Genomic DNA, 18908 nt, shown 5'->3' with positions numbered 1-18908 from the left:
ATTCAATAAAATGTATCTGTATAGTGCCACCCCGTTTGTTTGTTTTTCTTATTTCTTTGTCCTGCTCACTGAGAAGGCCGCACATGCTTAGTTTCATCCTTCAACTGTCTCCTGAGCTGTGATAGGGAGAGAGATGTAGCAGAAATGACACGCCCCCTGAGCTGCAGCAGAAAGACACAAGACACTCCCCTTGAGCTGCCAGCTTGTTATAAATCTAGCAGAGCAATTGGAGAAATGAATAGGGAAATCTCTGGATCCATGTAAGGTACAAGGGCTGCTTCTAGAGATTGTCACGTACTGTATGATGTCTGATTTTCATTTTTTACATGAATCATGGGATAACCCCTTTAAAGGGATTTTCTGGGTTCACATTATTGATGGAGTACCATTAGGATAAGCCAACAATATCAGATTGATGAAAATCTATCAGCACCCCCCATGATTAGCTTTTTGAAGGGGCCACAGCCAAGGATAATGGACAGTACAAAAGCAAGAGTTATATGCTTTCATTTCTTAAAGGGTTTCTTTGGGAATTTGATATTGATGGATAGGTCATCGACATTAGATTGGTGTTGGTCCAACTCCTGACACCCCTGCTGATCAGCTGTTTGAAAAGGCCGCTGCACTCACCGAAGCCCCGCAGCCAGGGGCGTAGCTAAAAGCTCATGGGCCCTAGTGCAAGAGTTCAGCTTGGGCCCCCCTTCCCTCAGTGCTTGTTGGAAAGGGGCAGGGGAGCACGTAGCCTTCCTGCTGCCTGAGGCAAACATTGAAAGGGCACCCCTCATGCTAAATTCTTGACCTAACCCCTTCCCTCTAGCCAGAGGTGTAAATTGACCAGCATGCACTTTCTATAATGCCAGTGTCTTATGTGGCACAAGGGTCTTTGGGCCCCCTCAGGCTCCTGGGCCCGGTAGCGACTGCTACCTCTGCACCCCCTATAGCTACGCCCCTGCCCGCAGCCATCTCACAGCTCTGTACATTACATAGCGGCTGTGCTTGGTATCGCAGCTCAGCGCCATTCACTTAAACGGGACTGAGCAGCCCTTATGCCGCATGACCGATAGACTTCACTGGCCTAAGAAGAGGCCTAAGCGCTCATGTAGAGCTGAGGCCTCTTCAAACAGCTGATCGGTAGGGATCTGGGAGTCTGACCCTCACTGATCTGATATTGATGACCTATCTTGAGGATAGGCTAACAATTTCAAATTCCCAGATTATCCCTTTTATTTGCTTAGCTATTTGTGGATAAAGATTTCCAAAAATATAAGTGATAATTAGATCTCTCAAGTCTTGTGCAATATAAAACCCCACTTATATGGTAATAAAATATTTTACAAATGTAAATGAAGACCAGGATTTATGGCTCGTGTGAAGAGCATCTTCCCATCCTCAGCAATAGTGACATTTGGCAGATTCAGGAATAAATAATATTATGTGGCAAGGGTATGCCTTATCAAACATATGCAGATCAGAGCTAATTAATGCAAATTAAGGCTTCCTGTCTATCTAGTGGGAAAAGAAATGTCCAAATGTTATGAAATCCAGTTAGTATGCTTATTACCGTAATTGTTTTATATGGGGCGGCTCTTAATTAAAATATGTAAATTGATCTTAATTGCTGTGTGCTAATGGGGTCCATGTTATATCATCACGGATCTCTTAAACTCTATGGCCAGGGGAGTAAAGTTTTATATAGAATTTTAATAATCTTTGATTAAATGACCTTTACTCGTTATGCTGCAGATTTCTAGAAAGCCATGGGAGCTTTGGCTTCAACACTGTTTGGTTGTAACTTTAGCTGTATTGGTGTTTCATTTTTTTTAAACGTTATTCCTTCCTTGTCCCTTCTTGATGCATTGTCCGGACAGACAGCACTGGAAGCCATGGTGGGTGTCTGCTCCCTGTTTTTCTTCTTTCAATGGGGCTAAACTGCGAGCAGGTCCAGGCATTTCAAGTGAAAAACTGCAGTAAAAACCATGGGAGCTTCTGCTACAGAATGCACAGACCGTCACGTGAACATTCCCTTATAGTGTTGTCACACTTATCACTCACACCATATCCTTATGACGAACAAATGAATTGGTCTTGGCGTGACTTTACCTGGGCTCGTTCTTTAACCCCTTCATGTCAACCATCTGTATATATACGGTACATCCTAATTCAATGTGTAGAATGGCAAATACCACTGTATGTTGTTTTGCATTAGAGAGATTGGGCAAGTCCATTTCTGCTGAAGTGACTGGAAGTTGAAGTGGTCATCTTTTTTAGATAAAAAGTGCCAAGTATAGCACTGAAAGCAAGCCGTAATACCAGTTAAAGGCAGGAGATACTCAAAAATAAAAATGGTGACAAATTGTTACACATAGGAGAGTGCAAAGATTGTTTGTTTTTCTTTGAATTTATTTTGTGAATTTTGTACATTTACTTGCAAATAGGATTACAGAACTTTTTGAATTGCACAATTTGCCCCAATTCTTCTCTATATAAAACAAACAAATACAATTTACTGGTATTTTTGGGACCATATGGAAGCTATGAAAAGTATAAAAATATAAAAAATATCCTTGTAAGAATACAAAAAAATAATATATATATACCCTATATATAAAAATAAAGTATGAAATAAAAAAGTGTACTCTTACGGGATTAAGACTGGAGATTTACACACTGGTCTTAAGTGTCTCTGTACTGCTGGAGGAAGCGCCAAAGTTATTTGGAAGTGCAGGCCTTTACATCACTTTGGCGCTTCCTCCAGCAAGCCGTGCAACCAACTTAAAGGGTTTCTACCACCACATTTTGACCTAATTAGCTGTCAGACACTAGCGATCTGCTAGTGTCTGCTGTACCTAACCATGCTATTGTAATCCCTTTCTGTGCAGCGGTTACCCTAAAAAACGTAGTTTTATTGGTATGCAAATGAGCCTCTAGGTGCTATGGGGGCGTCTTTTCAGCACCTAGAGGCTCCGTCCACTCACCATTTCTGCCGCCCAGCGCGCTCCAGCCCGCCCCTCTCCTCTAGATTGACAGCCTACTCGCGCCTGCGCCGTGTGCTTCTGTATTCGGCACAGGCACAGTGACTGTCTCCCTGCGCCAGCATCTTCACTGCGCCTGCGCCGATAACGGCGCAGGGAGCAGTCCAACAGTCACTGCGCCTGCGCCGAATACAGAAGCACACGGCGCAGGCGCGAGTAGGCTGTCAATCTAGAGGAGAGGGGCGGGCTGGAGCGCGCTGGGCGGCAGAAATGGTGAGTGGACGGAGCCTCTAGGTGCTGAAAAGACGCCCCCATAGCACCTAGAGGCTCATTTGCATACCAATAAAACTACGTTTTTTAGGGTAACCGCTGCACAGAAAGGGATTACAATAGCATGGTTAGGTACAGCAGACACTAGCAGATCGCTAGTGTCTGACAGCTAATTAGGTCAAAATGTGGTGGTAGAAACCCTTTAAATCTACATCAGCCAAAAACTAGTATAGAAAATGATGAATGGGACAGGCCTGTGTTCCGGCCCTCTTCCTCGCCCACAACATGCCCATTTTCTTGTCTTGTCGTAAAAGTGGCGTGAGTGGGGAAAAGTGGCAAAATATGTTGCAAAATGACATGCAACAAAATCTATGACTGATTTACACCACAAAAGTGGCGTATATCAGTTAATAAATGAGCCTCTTAGAATGTATTATTTTTAAAAGATGAAAATTTGATGTGGACATTTAACCAATTTTAGCCTTTTTCACTTAAATGCCACCAATATACAACTATTTTGCCATAAATTGGTCATGGAAAGCTCACCCCCATGTTCTGTGTATCAAAATTCCACACATTAAAAAACAGCCATAGAGACAAAAATTAATAATAATAATAATAATAATAATACTATAAAAAAAAAATATATATATATATATATATATATATCACTGTACAATGAGTCCTCTCCCAAAGACCATTTCTTTGAGAAAACCCCTCTTAGATCATATACTATGCAAACCGGCCATTTTTTTTTTTTAGAGAGAGTCACCCCTGGAATTTTGGGCGGTTGTCTTACATTTTTTTGTGTTATTCTCAATAATAACAAATCATAGACTAGCAATGCTAAGTTTCATTAGCAGTCAGATCACTTCGACTGGTATTCCCTTGAGGCTACCATCATCTTGTCATGGATTGTAAGTGATAGCAATATCATATAACTGATCTATGAAGCTAGCAAATATACTTCTATAGACCAGGAGCTACGGTATACTATTTATATTCTCATAAAGGTCAAATGTCAACTAGCAAACTGCACAGGAAATAGTAGTTAGTTTTTTTTGTCTCCTGTGCTCAGTATTTATGTGCATTTATATTCTGCATTATGTAAATTTATAATCCAGCATTTTTAACATTCACTTCATCTTGTTTTTGTTATTTTTGGCAGGATATAGTGACAAATGTTTCACCAAGAATAATACGAGGAACAACCTCAGGCCACGTGTATGGTCCAGGACAAGGTTCATTTTTAAATATTGAACTTATCAGTGAAAAGACTGCGGCTTACTGGTGCAAATCTATCACTGAATTGAAGGCTGACTTTCCTCAATATGTAAGTTCCATTTCTGTTTATTTTTTGCATGTTTTGACAATATGAAGGGGTTTGCACTGTCGGTCCACATAGGATCCCAGACAGAGAACTGTTGTTTAATTGTAATAGTTGGAAGTTTTGAAGTGACCCAGGCCGATGGACCATTTTGTGCTACATTCATCAAGGCCATGATGCAGGCAAAATAGTTCTCTTCAATTCTAATTTTATTAAACACATACAGTAAATGGTTGGAACTAGAGATGAGAGAATGGATTTTTTTGGAATTGAAATTCAACCTGAATTTTATTTTTTAGATTGAGTTCAGGAGAATTTTTCCAGAGATAAAGAGGGAGAGAACTTTAGGAAATTTGCTAATCTCTACCCAAAATATTTCTTTCATTTATAGTTTCTATATGTTCTAATGCCATCCAACTAGAGATGAGTGAAATTCCTAAAATTAATTTCTATCCAAGAAACAGAAAGCGAGAGAGGACGAATCAGACTGCAATGAATTTTAGTAAATTCACTCATCTCAAGTTGGATCACATTAGAAATTGTAAACTAAGGAAATATTTTGGGTAGAGATGAGAAAATTTCTTAAAATTATGTCTCATTTTGGAGAAATTCTCCGAAATCGAATCTGAGAAAAATTCTGATTCTAAAGAATCTGATTTTTTTTTTCTAAAATAGATTCTCTCTTCTCTTATTTTGGGATTATTTCAGTTTTGCTTTAGACTGCAGCCACTTCCCCATTATCACTTACATGACACTTTTCAGGAATCTAACACTGGTAAAATCCTTCATTGTTCTTGCACCTCAACTAATGGTAGCACTAGTCTAAGTAATGGTCTCAATGATAAGAATCATCTACCTCATTCTTTGTAATGGGTGCTCTCCTCATATTAAATGGGTTTTCCAGAGTTATAAAATATATTTTTTGTATTTTTTTTCTCCAGAATAGCACCACTGTTGTTTGAGTTGTGTCTGATATTGCAGTTCAGCCCCATTTAGGCTGGATGCACATCAGTTTTGTTTTCCATTCTTCTGATCCATCAAAAGAGCATCCATTTTAAGCATTCATTATGCACATTTTGCGTCCATTTTAGCCAGAAGACCTACATGCAGGCCATTTTTCTGTCTAAAATAACAGATTTCAGATGAAAATGGCTAAAACAAATGCAAAATGAGCATGAGGGGTGCCTAAATTTTTTTTTCCAATTTTCTAATTCTGGAGAACACCTTATGATTACAATAGACACATGTGTATTGTTTGATTGCTTTAGAAGTAAAAAAAAAATAAAAAAATATATATTTTTGTGCCGTATTGGTTAATTGGAGAACATACCTGTTCCCATACTATGCTGCCCTTCTGTTGGCCATACACATTAGACAAAAGTACCTTGACGATTAAGCTGTCATCTGGTGACAGTGATACACATGTTAGTTCATTTTTGCCATTACAGTAATTCAAGCTGGCCATACATGTTCAATAACTCCAGCCAAAGGAAAAACAATCTCTCTGAGAGGTTTCTTTCAAAGAAAGATCTTTTATTCACAAACGATCTGCCATCTAACTATTGGCTGAAAATATCAAGCACAGCTGACGTCTTTTCGATCATGGTGGCTTGTCATTGGTCAGCTAAAAGTTTTGGCTATTGTTAAATGTCACGGGACGAATGATCATTTTGGTTTACCTCATCCATTTTGGGTAATAGGTATAGTTTTTTTAAATGAATTCTCTGGTCTCATAACAACATTTTTTTTCTCTTGCCAGAGTACCCCAAACACTACATATTTTTGCCCTATATCCCTGTTTTTCATGTCAACACTTTCTTTCCCCTGTTCTCGGTATCATTGTATTCTGGCAGGATGTCAACGAGCAGAATTTCCTGTTTTCATCATTCCTAATGGATTTTCTAACCAATCTCAACATGCTTTTCTCTGTAATGTTTCTCAGGGCTTTCTCTGCCTTCCACACGGTCCCTTCTGCAGTATTCATGCCCCTACTCCTCCTCAGTTTGGTTAGAAAACCGAGCAGGAAGCTGATGAACACTGGAAGTTCTGCATGTAAACTCCCTGTTGGGATGTAGTGATGCTGAGAATAGGGGAAGGAAAATTCTGACGTGAAAAATGGGTATATGGGACAAGAGTAGGCAGTGTTAAGGGCACTGGGAGCAGAGATAGTACAAATGATAAAAGTACATTAACATAGGATAGTATAAATTGATGACAGATCGACTTTAAGGCCTGATTCTGGAACCCCCATTAGAAACAATGCCACAACAATGAACAAGAACAATATACCCAGCTGTGGATCTCTGGAAAATAGCAACACTGCAATGTAAATGAAGATGGTGAAAAGACTTGAATTTAAATCAAAACCGAAATAATCCCAAAATATCTTTACTATGGTCTGTATTGTTTTGAACAGTTTTATAGTTGAATGAACCAATTAAATTATTCCTCCAGCAAAATTATAATTGAAGAGCGCTGTTTCGAGCTACACCCGTCATGTGCTACTCAAACAATTGCCAGGACAGTGAAAATGCCAGAAAAGTTTTTTTTAGGGTTGGGGTGTACCCTGATTTTGCATTAAAAAAAAAATAGGATTTTGCTTTCATTCGATTGCCTCTTTAACTAAGATAATATCGACACTTAGCTTCCCTAGACCGGCACCTAACTGACTGCCATGCTAAAGATGGTAAAATCTATTCACCAGGTTCGAAATTTTCAGCAAATTCATCACCTTGAAGAATAAATGAGGTCTAAAATTTGTAAATACTGGTTCATCTCTAGTAAACACATCACTGTCTAATGTGGTTTATTATTGCAGTGTTCTAATTCCGGGTTCTGTATGAGGACATTGAGGAACTTCAACAAAATTACAGCCAACTGTGATTTCCTGGAAAATGAAAGAGAAAATTAGTGTTTTCTGAATTATTTAAAATATTCAAGCTCCAGCAGCATTATAAATAGCCCAGCAGAAATGTTGAGTAGGATGCATATGATTGCAAAAGTAGCATCGGTTCCACAATTAAACCATAATAGGAGGAGGTTATACACCATTTGTAATATGCTATGCATTAACAATAATGATTTGTATCCTGTGCAGAGCACTAAAATAGCTGTGACTGGTTTAGGAGTGCAGTTTATACATTGACTCATCATATCAGGTTGTCTGGATGCTTGCTGCTGTTCAGGAACTGAATCACAGCAATAACATACAGTACAGTATATAATATATACACCTAACATTAAAACAGAACGTTGCCCACATGATGTATATAAAAATTTGATTTATCACATTAGGCCACCTTCATTTATTGCTCTATTCTGATGCTCATGTACACATTTTTGTGATGGACTGACTCTTAGTGATCCATGGCTATGCAGCAAAAGTGCCAATCTGTGATGCTATGTGTGTTCATAAACCAGGGATCAGCAACCTCTGGCACTCCAGGTGTTCTGAAACTTCAACTCCCAGAATCCTCCTTTCACTTCTGTGGGAGTTACAAGAACAGCTGAGTAAGTTTGTATGCCGGGAGTTGTAGTTTCACAGCAGCTGGAGTGCTGAAGGTTGCTGATCCCTATCATAAACCTTGCTATCAGTGGCGTAGCTAAAGGCTCATGGGCCGTGGTGCAAGAGTTCAGCCCCCTCTTCCCTCAGTGCTTTGTGGCCAGGGAAGCACATAGCCTTCGTGCTGCCTGAGGCAAAAATTGAAATGGCACCTACCCCCCCATGCCAAATTCTTGCTCTAACCCCTTCCCTCCAGCCAGAGGTGTAACTTCACCAGCATGCACTTTCTATAATACCAGTGTCTTTTTATGTAGCACAAGGGTCTATGGCCTGGGCCCAGTAGCGAATGCTACCTCTGCACCTCCTATAGCTTTGTCCCTGCTTGCTATCATAGCCAGCATTAATTTTTTCAGTAAATTGTGCTTTAGTATTTCTTCCATGCAACAAACTAGTCAGGCTTGCCTCTGCTCTCCATGAGCATCAAAGGGCCTTGGGTGCCCATGACTCTGTTACCAGCTCACTAACCGTCCTTCATTGAATGACTTTCAGGTACTATCCCCTGCTTACTAAGAACACCCATCAAGATCTAAAGTTTTGGAGATGTTTTGAGCCAGTCTAAAATTCCAGATTTGGTCCTTGTCAAATTTGATCAGATCCTTACATTTGCCCGGTTTTCTTGCTACCAATACATCAAATTTTAGAACTCACTGTGCACTTGCTGCTCAATATATCCCTCTCACAGTACCTGTCCACAGCCATCCTACAATGATAACCAATTCCTGTTGTTTCCTAGGAGGGCTATTCATTGCCTTAAATGATCATTTCTGGTGGAATACAATCCACTATGGGAACTGGAACTGAAATACTTTTTTAGAAAGGAGCCAAATGACAAGGACCTCACTCTTGCCAAACTGGCCTTAATTCTGCTTAACGTGTTTCTTTGGCCAAGAAACTGCCTGGAAAGCATGGATAGCATTAATCAGTGCCACATGGAGCCCACAATCCACATTTTACTAAATTTTATACCAAAAGTTACAAACAGTTCTGGACTGCCATCTATAAGGGGATGCTGAGAAGTTCCTGGCTTTGCCCCCTTCCAGTTGGAATGGAAAAATTAATTTGGTACCATATGAAAGATTGATATTTTGTTATGTAACTGTGCAAATATCAGATATTTATGGTTGTTATAACTATTTTTTATTTCAGGTAGAACCTGAGATGGCAGAGGCACAAGGAAGTTTCATGTCTGTGGAGTTACCGGCCGTCGTGAAGTTTTTGTTTCTCAGATGTGAAATTTCCTTGTGCCTCTGCCATCTCAGCTTCTGCCTGAAATTAAAAATAGTTATAACAACCATAAATATCTGATATTTGCACAGAGACATAACAAAATATCAAGCTTTCATATGGTACCAAATTAATTTTTAAATTCCAACTGGAAGGGGCAAAGCCAGGAACTTCTCAACATCCCCATGTACATATATGGCAATACCTATCTGTGTAAAATATTCAATCACTGAACACCTAACGTAAACAACAGCTTTAAAGAGGTTTGTGATAGGAACGTGAGAAGGGCAACAGTTTCCAGTGCACATAGATTAATTCAATTTAAGATCCTCCATAGACTGTACTATACGCCCAAAATCCAAGGAAAATTTCCCCAAAATAGGGATCGGGACTGTTGCTGCCCTAAATGTGGATTTGTTAACGCGAACTATGTCCATTTGCTTTGGAGTTGCAGTAAAATAAGAAAATATTGGGATGAGGTTTTCTCTGTCCTACAAAAGGAATCCTCAATGAATTATAACCCGGGGATCTTGATAGTGATCTTTGGAGATTATGGTTCAGAAACGGAAGTCCCCACCCAGGTTAGACGGATCTGGATGAGAGGATTGATAATAGCGAAAGCTATATTGGTCAAGTACTGGGGTTCTGTCTCCCAGCCCTCTTCAAGGGAGTGGGGTCTATACCTTCAACAAATTAAAATTTATGAGGATATTGGAAGGAATCGGAGATTTGCACGCAGAGCCACGTAGACATATCTAGATATATTTAATGTATTTACTGTTTGTTGTACATGAAGGAACTGAGAGGAACGACAGCCAATGGGGGGGGGGGGGAGGGTTATAAGGATATCTATGATTGATATAGTATATACACTGATGTGCTTAATATTGGTCTAAGTACTAATTTTATGATTGATATATTATATACACTGATGTGTTTAATATTGGTCTATGTACTAATTTTATGATTTTTCAAAATAAAAAGAAAATTAAAAAAAAAAAGAAAAAGAAGAAGAGGTTGTGAAAGAATGAGCAAGACCTGTAAAGGAAAGTTTTCTTACCTGCTCTCTGCTCCTTTTCCTCCAGGCCTGCCATGCTCCACTGGACTCCCTCGATGTCAACATCTGGTTGGACATTGCCGTAGCCAATCACTGGCCGTGGCAGAGAGTAGTTCCCCTTGAATTATGTGACTATTTGTCATGAATTAAGGGGAGCCGTTCACCACCGTGGCCAGCGATTGGCTGCAGAAATGTCAAATCGGATGTTGACATTGAGGGAGTCCAGCGGAGTATAACAGGCCTGGAGAAAAAGGAGCGTAGAGCCAATGCTGGGAAGTAGGTAAGTAATCTTTCCTTAACAGATCTGACCAACTGGAGATGGGGGGTGGGGTTACCAACCGCCACCCCCCCCCCCCATTCTTGCACAACCCTTTTAATTTTTGCAACAAGGTGAAATGTTACTAAGATGTACTGTGGTTAATTGTGAAGTTGCATATTGCATGCACAGATTCAAAAAAATAATAATAACACATAGGTTGAAAGGTTAATGTTTGATTAAATTATTCATACAAGAGAAAGGATTGGGAGGGGGGGGGAGGGAGTTTATAAAATTAGAAAGAATAAAGGCCAGATATGTCAAGCCATTCTGAATTACTAGTCTTTATCACTATGCAGAATATTCTTATTAAACATTGCACCTTCAGTCTATAAATCTATTCTTTCGGCGCTACCTTAATATGTCCATATCCATCTGCATTGACAGATTCTACAGTCTTGGATTTCCCAAGAGGCAACAGTGTTACCGATGTCAGTGTCTGGCATTATTTACTTCTGTCTTCTATTATTACGTTGATAACAAGATAATTTCTGTGGTTCTCACAGACATGACAGGATATGCCATTGTTAGCTCTCTTATTGCCGAGGCTTTGATGTCCTGTATTTGTTATGTTTAATAAGGGCCATCTTTTATTTAATTACTACTCTAAATCAGATAACGCTCAGGATTGTAGGAAAAAGGGTCAACACATGTAGAGCTGAACATTTTTCGTTGCAGAGCCAAAGCCATTTTCTAAGCGAATAACATAAAACATAGTTTTTTTTATTTATATGATCAGAAGTACATTGGGGGTCATTTACTAGCAGATATATGCCAGCTGCCTGGTGTATATATCTGAAGCAGATTGCAGAGCAAAGGTTATTTGTGCCGCAATCTGCGACTTTTCACACCAAGTCTAAAATGGGGGCGTGGGAAAAAAGGGGACAGGCCAGCAGCCCAGTCTCATATATCATTTTCTACACCTGTTTTAGGCGTAGAAAATGTTCTAAATATACACCAGCAAGGAAGCTGGCATAGATTTAGACCGGCGGTGGATGCGCCAAAGTCATCTAGAGGCTAGCGCCTTTACATAACTTTGGCGGATCCATCGCTAGTGCAGGGGTTATTAAGACCGGCATTTAATAAATGACCCCCATTGTGTTTTCTCTGGTAGCAAAAATTCCAATATTTGAGTCAGAAATGCTCAGGTTGACAACCATATTATCTAATATTATTTATCCCTAAAATGGTTGTTCAACTTCATATAGATTTTTTAAATACCCCCCCCCCCCCCCCCCTCACCCAGCGCGACCTGTCAAGGAAAGCATGATTTCCCACTCTACGATGGTCAGTTCTGGCTCTGGGGCTCCACAGCTTTCTTCCCTTCACTTCGGTCCCCTCTAGTAAACTTCTGGCTTGGATGGAGTCACGTGCGCCTCTACGGCCAATGATTCTTTCATAACAGACAAGATGTTAGGGGGCTTACTTTAAAAAGGACCAAACCCTGGAAAAACCCTATAAGGGTTTTCCAGTTTCTGGAAATAAATGTAGCTAAAAATAGGCCAAAAAGCCACAGAATAAAACAAAACAAAAAACAAAAACACTTCTCACCTCTTCAATCCCTTGGCGATCCAGGGCACATCCTCTGGTGGTCCCCGTTTGTCTTTTTTTTTTTTTTTTTTACAAACTAACAGCACATGACCACTGCAGCCAATCACTAGACTGAACAATCTGGGCTCAATATACTGCAATGGCTGTGGAGGCCACTTGTGAAAAAAGCAGGCAGGAACCATTGGATTGGAAAGGGACTAAAGAGGTGAGTAGTGTTTTTTTTTTCTTTTAAGCTTTTTTTTAATTCACATTTGTCAGGGACCAGTGGTTTTGCTGCAGTTTTCACTGTGGTTATGTCTCAAGTAAATGCACCCGAATAGTATGTCCCTGCACAGTCTAATGCTATCCAATCAGCGATGAGGGGGGGGAGATGGTGCAGGGACACACACCCCAACTGGTAACACCCATCTAAGATATTTATTGCAGACTGCTAGTAATTCATTCATAAACTTTAGAAGGGTTGCGCCGGGTTTTATATTGATGATCTATCCTCAGGATAGGTCATTAATATTTGATCGGTGGGGGTCCGACTCTCGGCAGCCCCCCTGATCAGCTGTCCGAACAGGAGGCGGCACTCCATGTGAGCACTGCTACCTCTTCATTACACTATGTATCGTCTCCCTTGCAGCAGATTCGTAGTGCAATTGTAAGTACTCACTCCGTTCAAGTGAATGGAAAGAGTACTTGTAATTACAACTCACTTCCAAGACAACAGGCAGTATAATGACGAGGAAGTAGCACTGGCATGGAGCGCCATCTCCTCTTCAAACAACTGATCATTGGGGGTGTTGGGTGTTGGAACCCCACAGATCAGATATTGATGACTTATCCTGAGGACAAGTCATCAATATATATTGCTGCACAACCTCTTTAAGCTGGAATAATAAAGGGTTGGGAAAACATAGAGTCATACAAATAGATGCTCCAGAATTATAATTGCATGGAGAATACTAAAACAGACATGTCAGGAGAAGTGAAAGGTGCTTTTTAAAGGGGTTGTCCTGCAAAAAATTATTCAGCAGTTTTCAAACCGGCCCCTGGATCTAAATACTTTTGTAATTGCATGTAATTAAAAATGTATTATGGCCACTGAGTTATTCAATGAAATATATCTGTATAGCGCCACCTGCTGTATGCTCTTTTTTGTAATTTTTTGTCCTGCTCACTGAGACGGAAGCACATGCTCAGTTCCATCCTTCAACTGCCACTAGCTGCAGCAGAAAGGACACAGCCCCTGAGAAAGAACATGCCCTTAAGCTGAATGCTTGAAATAAGTCTAGCAGAACAATCAGAACAATGAATGGGGAGATCTATGGGTCCATGTGAGGTACAGGGGTGGCTCTAGATTTGTCAGAAAGAAATTGCCATGTACTGTATGATGTCTGATTTTCATTTTTTACATTATTCATGGGAAAACCCCTTTAAAGGGAGTCTGTCAAAGTTTCACCTTTTTAACCCTTCCCATAGCTTTCTAGCAGCCTTACAGTTAATAAAAAAGTTACCTTTATGAGCAATCCTGGACTTATAAAACCAGCAAAAAACATCTTAGTAGCATATGCAAATGAGGGCTCGCAAGTGCCCAGGGGCGGCGTTACCCTCGTAGGTGCCCAGCTAGCTCAGCCTTATCGTCCTTCCCCCCGCCCATTCTTTCCCTCTGACCGCCCATCTACTTACTGCGATGCCCATTCCTTGTACGGCATCACAGTAATTAATGCGCATGCGCCGATGGACCGCCTCCTTTGTGGTGTTTTCACGGCGTTAGCCGGCGCATGCACATTAATTACTGTAATGCCGTACAAGGAATGGGCATCGCAGTGCGCATGCACCGGCCGACGAACTGAGTGCGCAGGCACGGGATATTGGTGAAACAAGAAGTAAGTAGATGGGCGGTCAGAGGGAAAGGATGGGCAGGCAGAGGGAAAGGATGTGCGGGGGGAAGCGACGATAAGGCTGAGCTAGCTTGGCACCTACGAGGGTAACGCCGCCCCTGGGCACTTGCGAGCCCTCATTTGCATATGCTACTAAGATGTTTTTTGCCGGTTTCATAATTCCAGGATTGCTCATAAAGGTAACGTTTTTATTAACTGCAAGGCTGCTAGAAAGCTATGGGAAGGGTTAAACAGGTGAAACTTTGATGACGGACTCCCTTTAAGTGTCTTTATTCAGGACATAATTTGATGGAGGCTAACAATACTCTGTGTCTATGGCCAGCTTCCATACATAGGTATATAGAGAAGACTGATCCTCCATGCTAATTAAAATAAAAGCAATCGTATGAGGGCTACAGTATATACCATGCTAGTAAGGCCCTCAAATGTTTGTCTTCCATTTTGTCTGTAATTTAGCATAGCACATAAGCATTTGACAAAAAGTCAACGGGAACGTATGCTGATCATTGGTTCTAATGGTCTTTAGAGTCAGTCTTCAGATAATCTGCATCTGTGTTGGTAGCTGAATCTGTCAGCATATTTTACTTCCACAGACTGCTGTACTGACCCCTTCAATCAAAAATCACTGATTCCACATATATATTTTTGATGTTTCTACCTAGTGCCATTACCCCGCAATAGTTCCCAAAACTGTGCGTGTTAAGGTGGATTTAGACAAACCAATAATCGTCCAGATTATTGGGAACGACGTTCCTGCACACACTTGTTCCCAATAATCTGGCCATCTAAATGTGCCGCTGATCACCCGATGAACGAGAGTTGTTGATCCTGTCGATCGTGCAGGCACCACCAATCATCGTTCTAGGCAGCAGATCGTGCTGTCTAAACAGCGATCTGCTGCCCAGAAACAATGATTCTGTATGGGGATGAGGGATGGCTATAGCGATCCCTCATCATACTGTAGAGGCGATCACTGCATGTAAGTGCAGCGGTCTCCTTCACTGAGTGAGCAGCCGACTGTCGGGAAGGAAGCGTTCTTTGGCCCGTGTAAACCCACCTTTAAGCTAACATTGTACAGTCTGTCCACTGCACTACTCTTCACAGCCCCGATCATTGAATGGTTTGGTCCAGTTGGGCTGCCCTACAGATCCATCACACATTAGGGTTAGAGTGACTAGTGCCATGAGCGACAGGGCTGCCATCAAGAATATAGGCTTAGACAGTTTGCATATGCTGGACTCTTTTGCGACCCCATTGAAGCGAATGGGTCAGCACCCGAGCCGCAAAAACTGCAGCTCGGATGCGGACCAAAACAACGGTCGTGTGCATGAGGCCTAAGATAGAGACTTATTTTCCAGCTTGTTGACTTGTACAACATTGGATTCTTCTAGTCTTAATAAATGTTCAGTAACCGGTGAAATTATCAGCCTAAATGTCCCACCAGGTCGACAGTATTGTGCAATGTTGAACAGATTGATATATGACCTGATCTGGTAACTTGTTAGTACATATACTATTCTTTTCCAGAATGTACAGCCGTCCAGGAGGTGACAAATATGACTATACATGGAAAAGGTATCCCTTCAATCAAAAGGGGTTGTCCAGACCAACAGTATTCATTTTTTTCAAATATAAAACTTACAGTGGCCGAAAAATGAAAAAAATAAAAAATAAATTTAGCCTCACCAATACTGGTGCTCTGGTCCCCGCTGCTCTCCATTGCCTGGTCCAGTGCATCAGAAATGCCAAGAACAACCTACTTAGGCTACTTTCACACTAGCCTTAATACACTGCTCAAAAAAATAAAGGGAACACTCAAACAACACAATGTAACTCCAAGTCAATCACACTTCTGTGAAATCAAACTTTCCACTTAGGAAGCAACACTGAGTGACAATCAATTTCACATGCTGTTGTGCAAATGGGATAGACAACAGTTGGAAATTATAGGCAATTAGCAAGACACCCCCAATAAAGGAGTGGTTCTGCAGGTGGTGATCACAGACCACTTCTCAGTTCCTATGCTTCCTGGCTGATGTTTTGGTCACTTTTGAATGCTGGCGGTGCTTTCACTCTAGTGGTAGCATGAGACGGAGTCTACAACCCACACAAGTGGCTCAGGTAGTGCAGCTTATCCAGGATGGCACATCAATGCGAGCTGTGGCAAGAAGGTTTGCTGTGTCTGTCAGCGTAGTGTCCAGAGCATAGAGGCGCTACCAGGAGACAGGCCAGTACATCAGGAGACGTGGAGGAGGCCGTAGGAGGGCAACAACCCAGCAGCAGGACCGCTACCTCCGCCTTTGTGCAAGGAGGAACAGAAGGAGCACTGCCAGAGCCCTGCAAAATGACCTCCAGCAGGCCACAAATGTGCATGTGTCTGCTCAAACGGTCAGAAACAGACTCCATGAGGGTGATATGAGGGCCCGACGTCCACAGGTGGGGGTTGTGCTTACAGCCCAACACCGTGCAGGACGTTTGGCATTTGCCAGAGAACACCAAGATTGGCAAATTCGCCACTGGCGCCCTGTGCTCTTCACAGATGAAAGCAGGTTCACACTGAGCACATGTGACAGACGTGTGAGAAGAGTCTGGAGACGCCGTGGAGAACGTTCTGCTGCCTGCAACATCCTCCAGCATGACCGGTTTGGCATTGGGTCAGTAATGGTGTGGGGTGGCATTTCTTTGGAGGGCCGCACAGCCCTCCATGTGCTCGCCAGAGGTAGCCTGACTGCCATTAGGGATCGAGATGAGATCCTCAGACCCGTTGTGAGACCATATGCTGGTGCGGTTGGCCCTGGGTTCCTCCTAATGCAAGACAATGCTAGACCTCATGTGGCTGAAGTGTGTCAGCAGTTCCTGCAAGACGAAGGCATTGATGCTATGGACTGGCCCGCCCGTTCCCCAGACCTGAATCCAATTGAGCACATCTGGGACATCATGTCTCGCTCTATCCTCCAACGTCACGTTGCACCACAGACTGTCCAGGAGTTGGCAGATGCTTTAGTACAGGTCTGGGAGGAGATCCCTCAGGAGACCGTCCGCCACCTCATCAGGAGCATGCACAGGCGTTGTAGGGAGGTTATACAGGCACGTGGAGGCCACACACACTACTGAGCCTCATTTTGACTTTTTTTTAAGGACATTACATCAAAGTTGGATCAGCCTGTAGTGTGTTTTTCCACTTTAATTTTGAGTGTGACTCCAAATCCAGACCTCCATGGGTTGAAAATTTGATTTCCATTTTAAATTTTTGTGTGATTTTGTTGTCAGCACATTCAACTATGTAAAGAACAAAGTATTTCAGAAGAATATTTAATTAACTCAGATCTAGGATGTGTTATTTTTGTGTTCCCTTTATTTTTTTGAGCAGTGTATTTTCCGGTATTGAGATCCGTCATAGGGTCTCAATACCGGAAAAACCCGCTTCCATTTAGTCCGCATTGATTGTCAATGGGGACAAAACGTAACTGAACTAAACGGAATGCTCCAAAATGCATTTTGTTCTGTTTGGTTGCGTTCTCATACCGGAGAGCAAACCGCAGCATGCTGTGGTTTGCTTTCCATCACGGGATGCGGAGAAAGACCGGCATGACCCACAATGCAAGTCAACGGGGACAAATCCATTTTCTCTGACACAATCTGACACAATAGAAAACGGATCTGTCCCCCATTGACTTTCAATGAAGTTCATGACAGATCAATCTTTGCTATGTTAAAGATATGACAACGGGATACATTCATAACGGATGCAGATGGTTGTATTATCAGTAACGGAAGCGTTTTTGCTGAGCCCTGCCGGATCCAGCAAAAAAGCTAGTGTGAAAGTAGCCTTAGCCAATCACTGGCCTAAGGAGTAACAGCAATGGCCGTTGACTGGCTGAACAGGTCTTTTCTGACATTTCCAACCCGTTAAGCTGGGACCAGGAAGTGGAGAAGTATTGGGACCTGAGCAGCAGCAGAACATAGCAGTGGGGGATCGGTAAGGATGAGAGTGGCTTTTTTTTAAGCCACTGTAAACCATATGTAGAAAACAATATTTTAGTAACCAGTAAACAATAGTACCAGTAGACAACCACTTTGCAATACAAATTGGGCAGCCCAACTTATTATTCTCTTGAGGAAGATCATTATAGGAGGTGGAAAAAGGTGTCTTCTAGCCAAACGTATTAGTTCCAGCCGTGCAGAAAGGTAGTGCTAATGTGAATGTTTTCTTTTCACCTAGTCTTTTAAATCATTACTGTGCAATGTTCTGTAATAAAGCTTTAAACAGGGCAATGTTTCTCTAATTAATAAACTTGTTAATGAAATTAACAGCTGTTGAAGGCACCAGACACTCCAGACTCTTCACTTTTTGGCGAGATCCCTTAGGACCTTCATGCTTCATGAATATAATTTGACGAAACCTAACTAAGCCACTTCTAATTTACAGCAGATCACCTCTGACTTGCTTGTGCTTTTTCCTAATAAAAAATTTAGTATATATCGGGAATAGAAATTGTTGCCTTGATTTCGAATGTTCCTGACAATAACATTATATTCCAGTCACGTCACTGAGGTCTATTTACAGACTGCTTAGCATCAACGTGCTACGCCTGAGTAAGACATGAATCTTACCCTGCACTTTGTTCTAGGTATTACATTGTGATTCAAATTCTCCTTCCTTTTCTAATTAGTTCATCGCTTCCATTACCAGCTGTTTAATATGTGATGAATCGTTGGAGAGATTGCACAAACTTAATG

At 41.5% G+C, this 18908-nt stretch overlaps 1 protein-coding gene across 1 annotated transcript in view; it reads left to right on the top strand.

The window, feature by feature from the left end:
* The window catches only part of DPYD (dihydropyrimidine dehydrogenase), a 1571083-nt gene that overhangs the window by 1066528 nt on the left and 485647 nt on the right, over window positions 1–18908 (top strand). The window contains exon 14 of the mRNA XM_040406865.1: window positions 4411–4575. Coding sequence (XP_040262799.1) covers window positions 4411–4575 — 165 coding nt within the window. The remainder of the gene's footprint in view (window positions 1–4410; window positions 4576–18908) is intronic.

The sequence above is a fragment of the Bufo bufo genome, chromosome 9, assembly GCF_905171765.1.
Source record: "Bufo bufo chromosome 9, aBufBuf1.1, whole genome shotgun sequence".
Classification (NCBI taxonomy): Eukaryota; Metazoa; Chordata; class Amphibia; order Anura; family Bufonidae; genus Bufo; species Bufo bufo.
The sequence above is the reverse complement of the archived record's forward strand: the minus strand, read 5'-3'. Positions and strand labels throughout refer to the sequence as shown.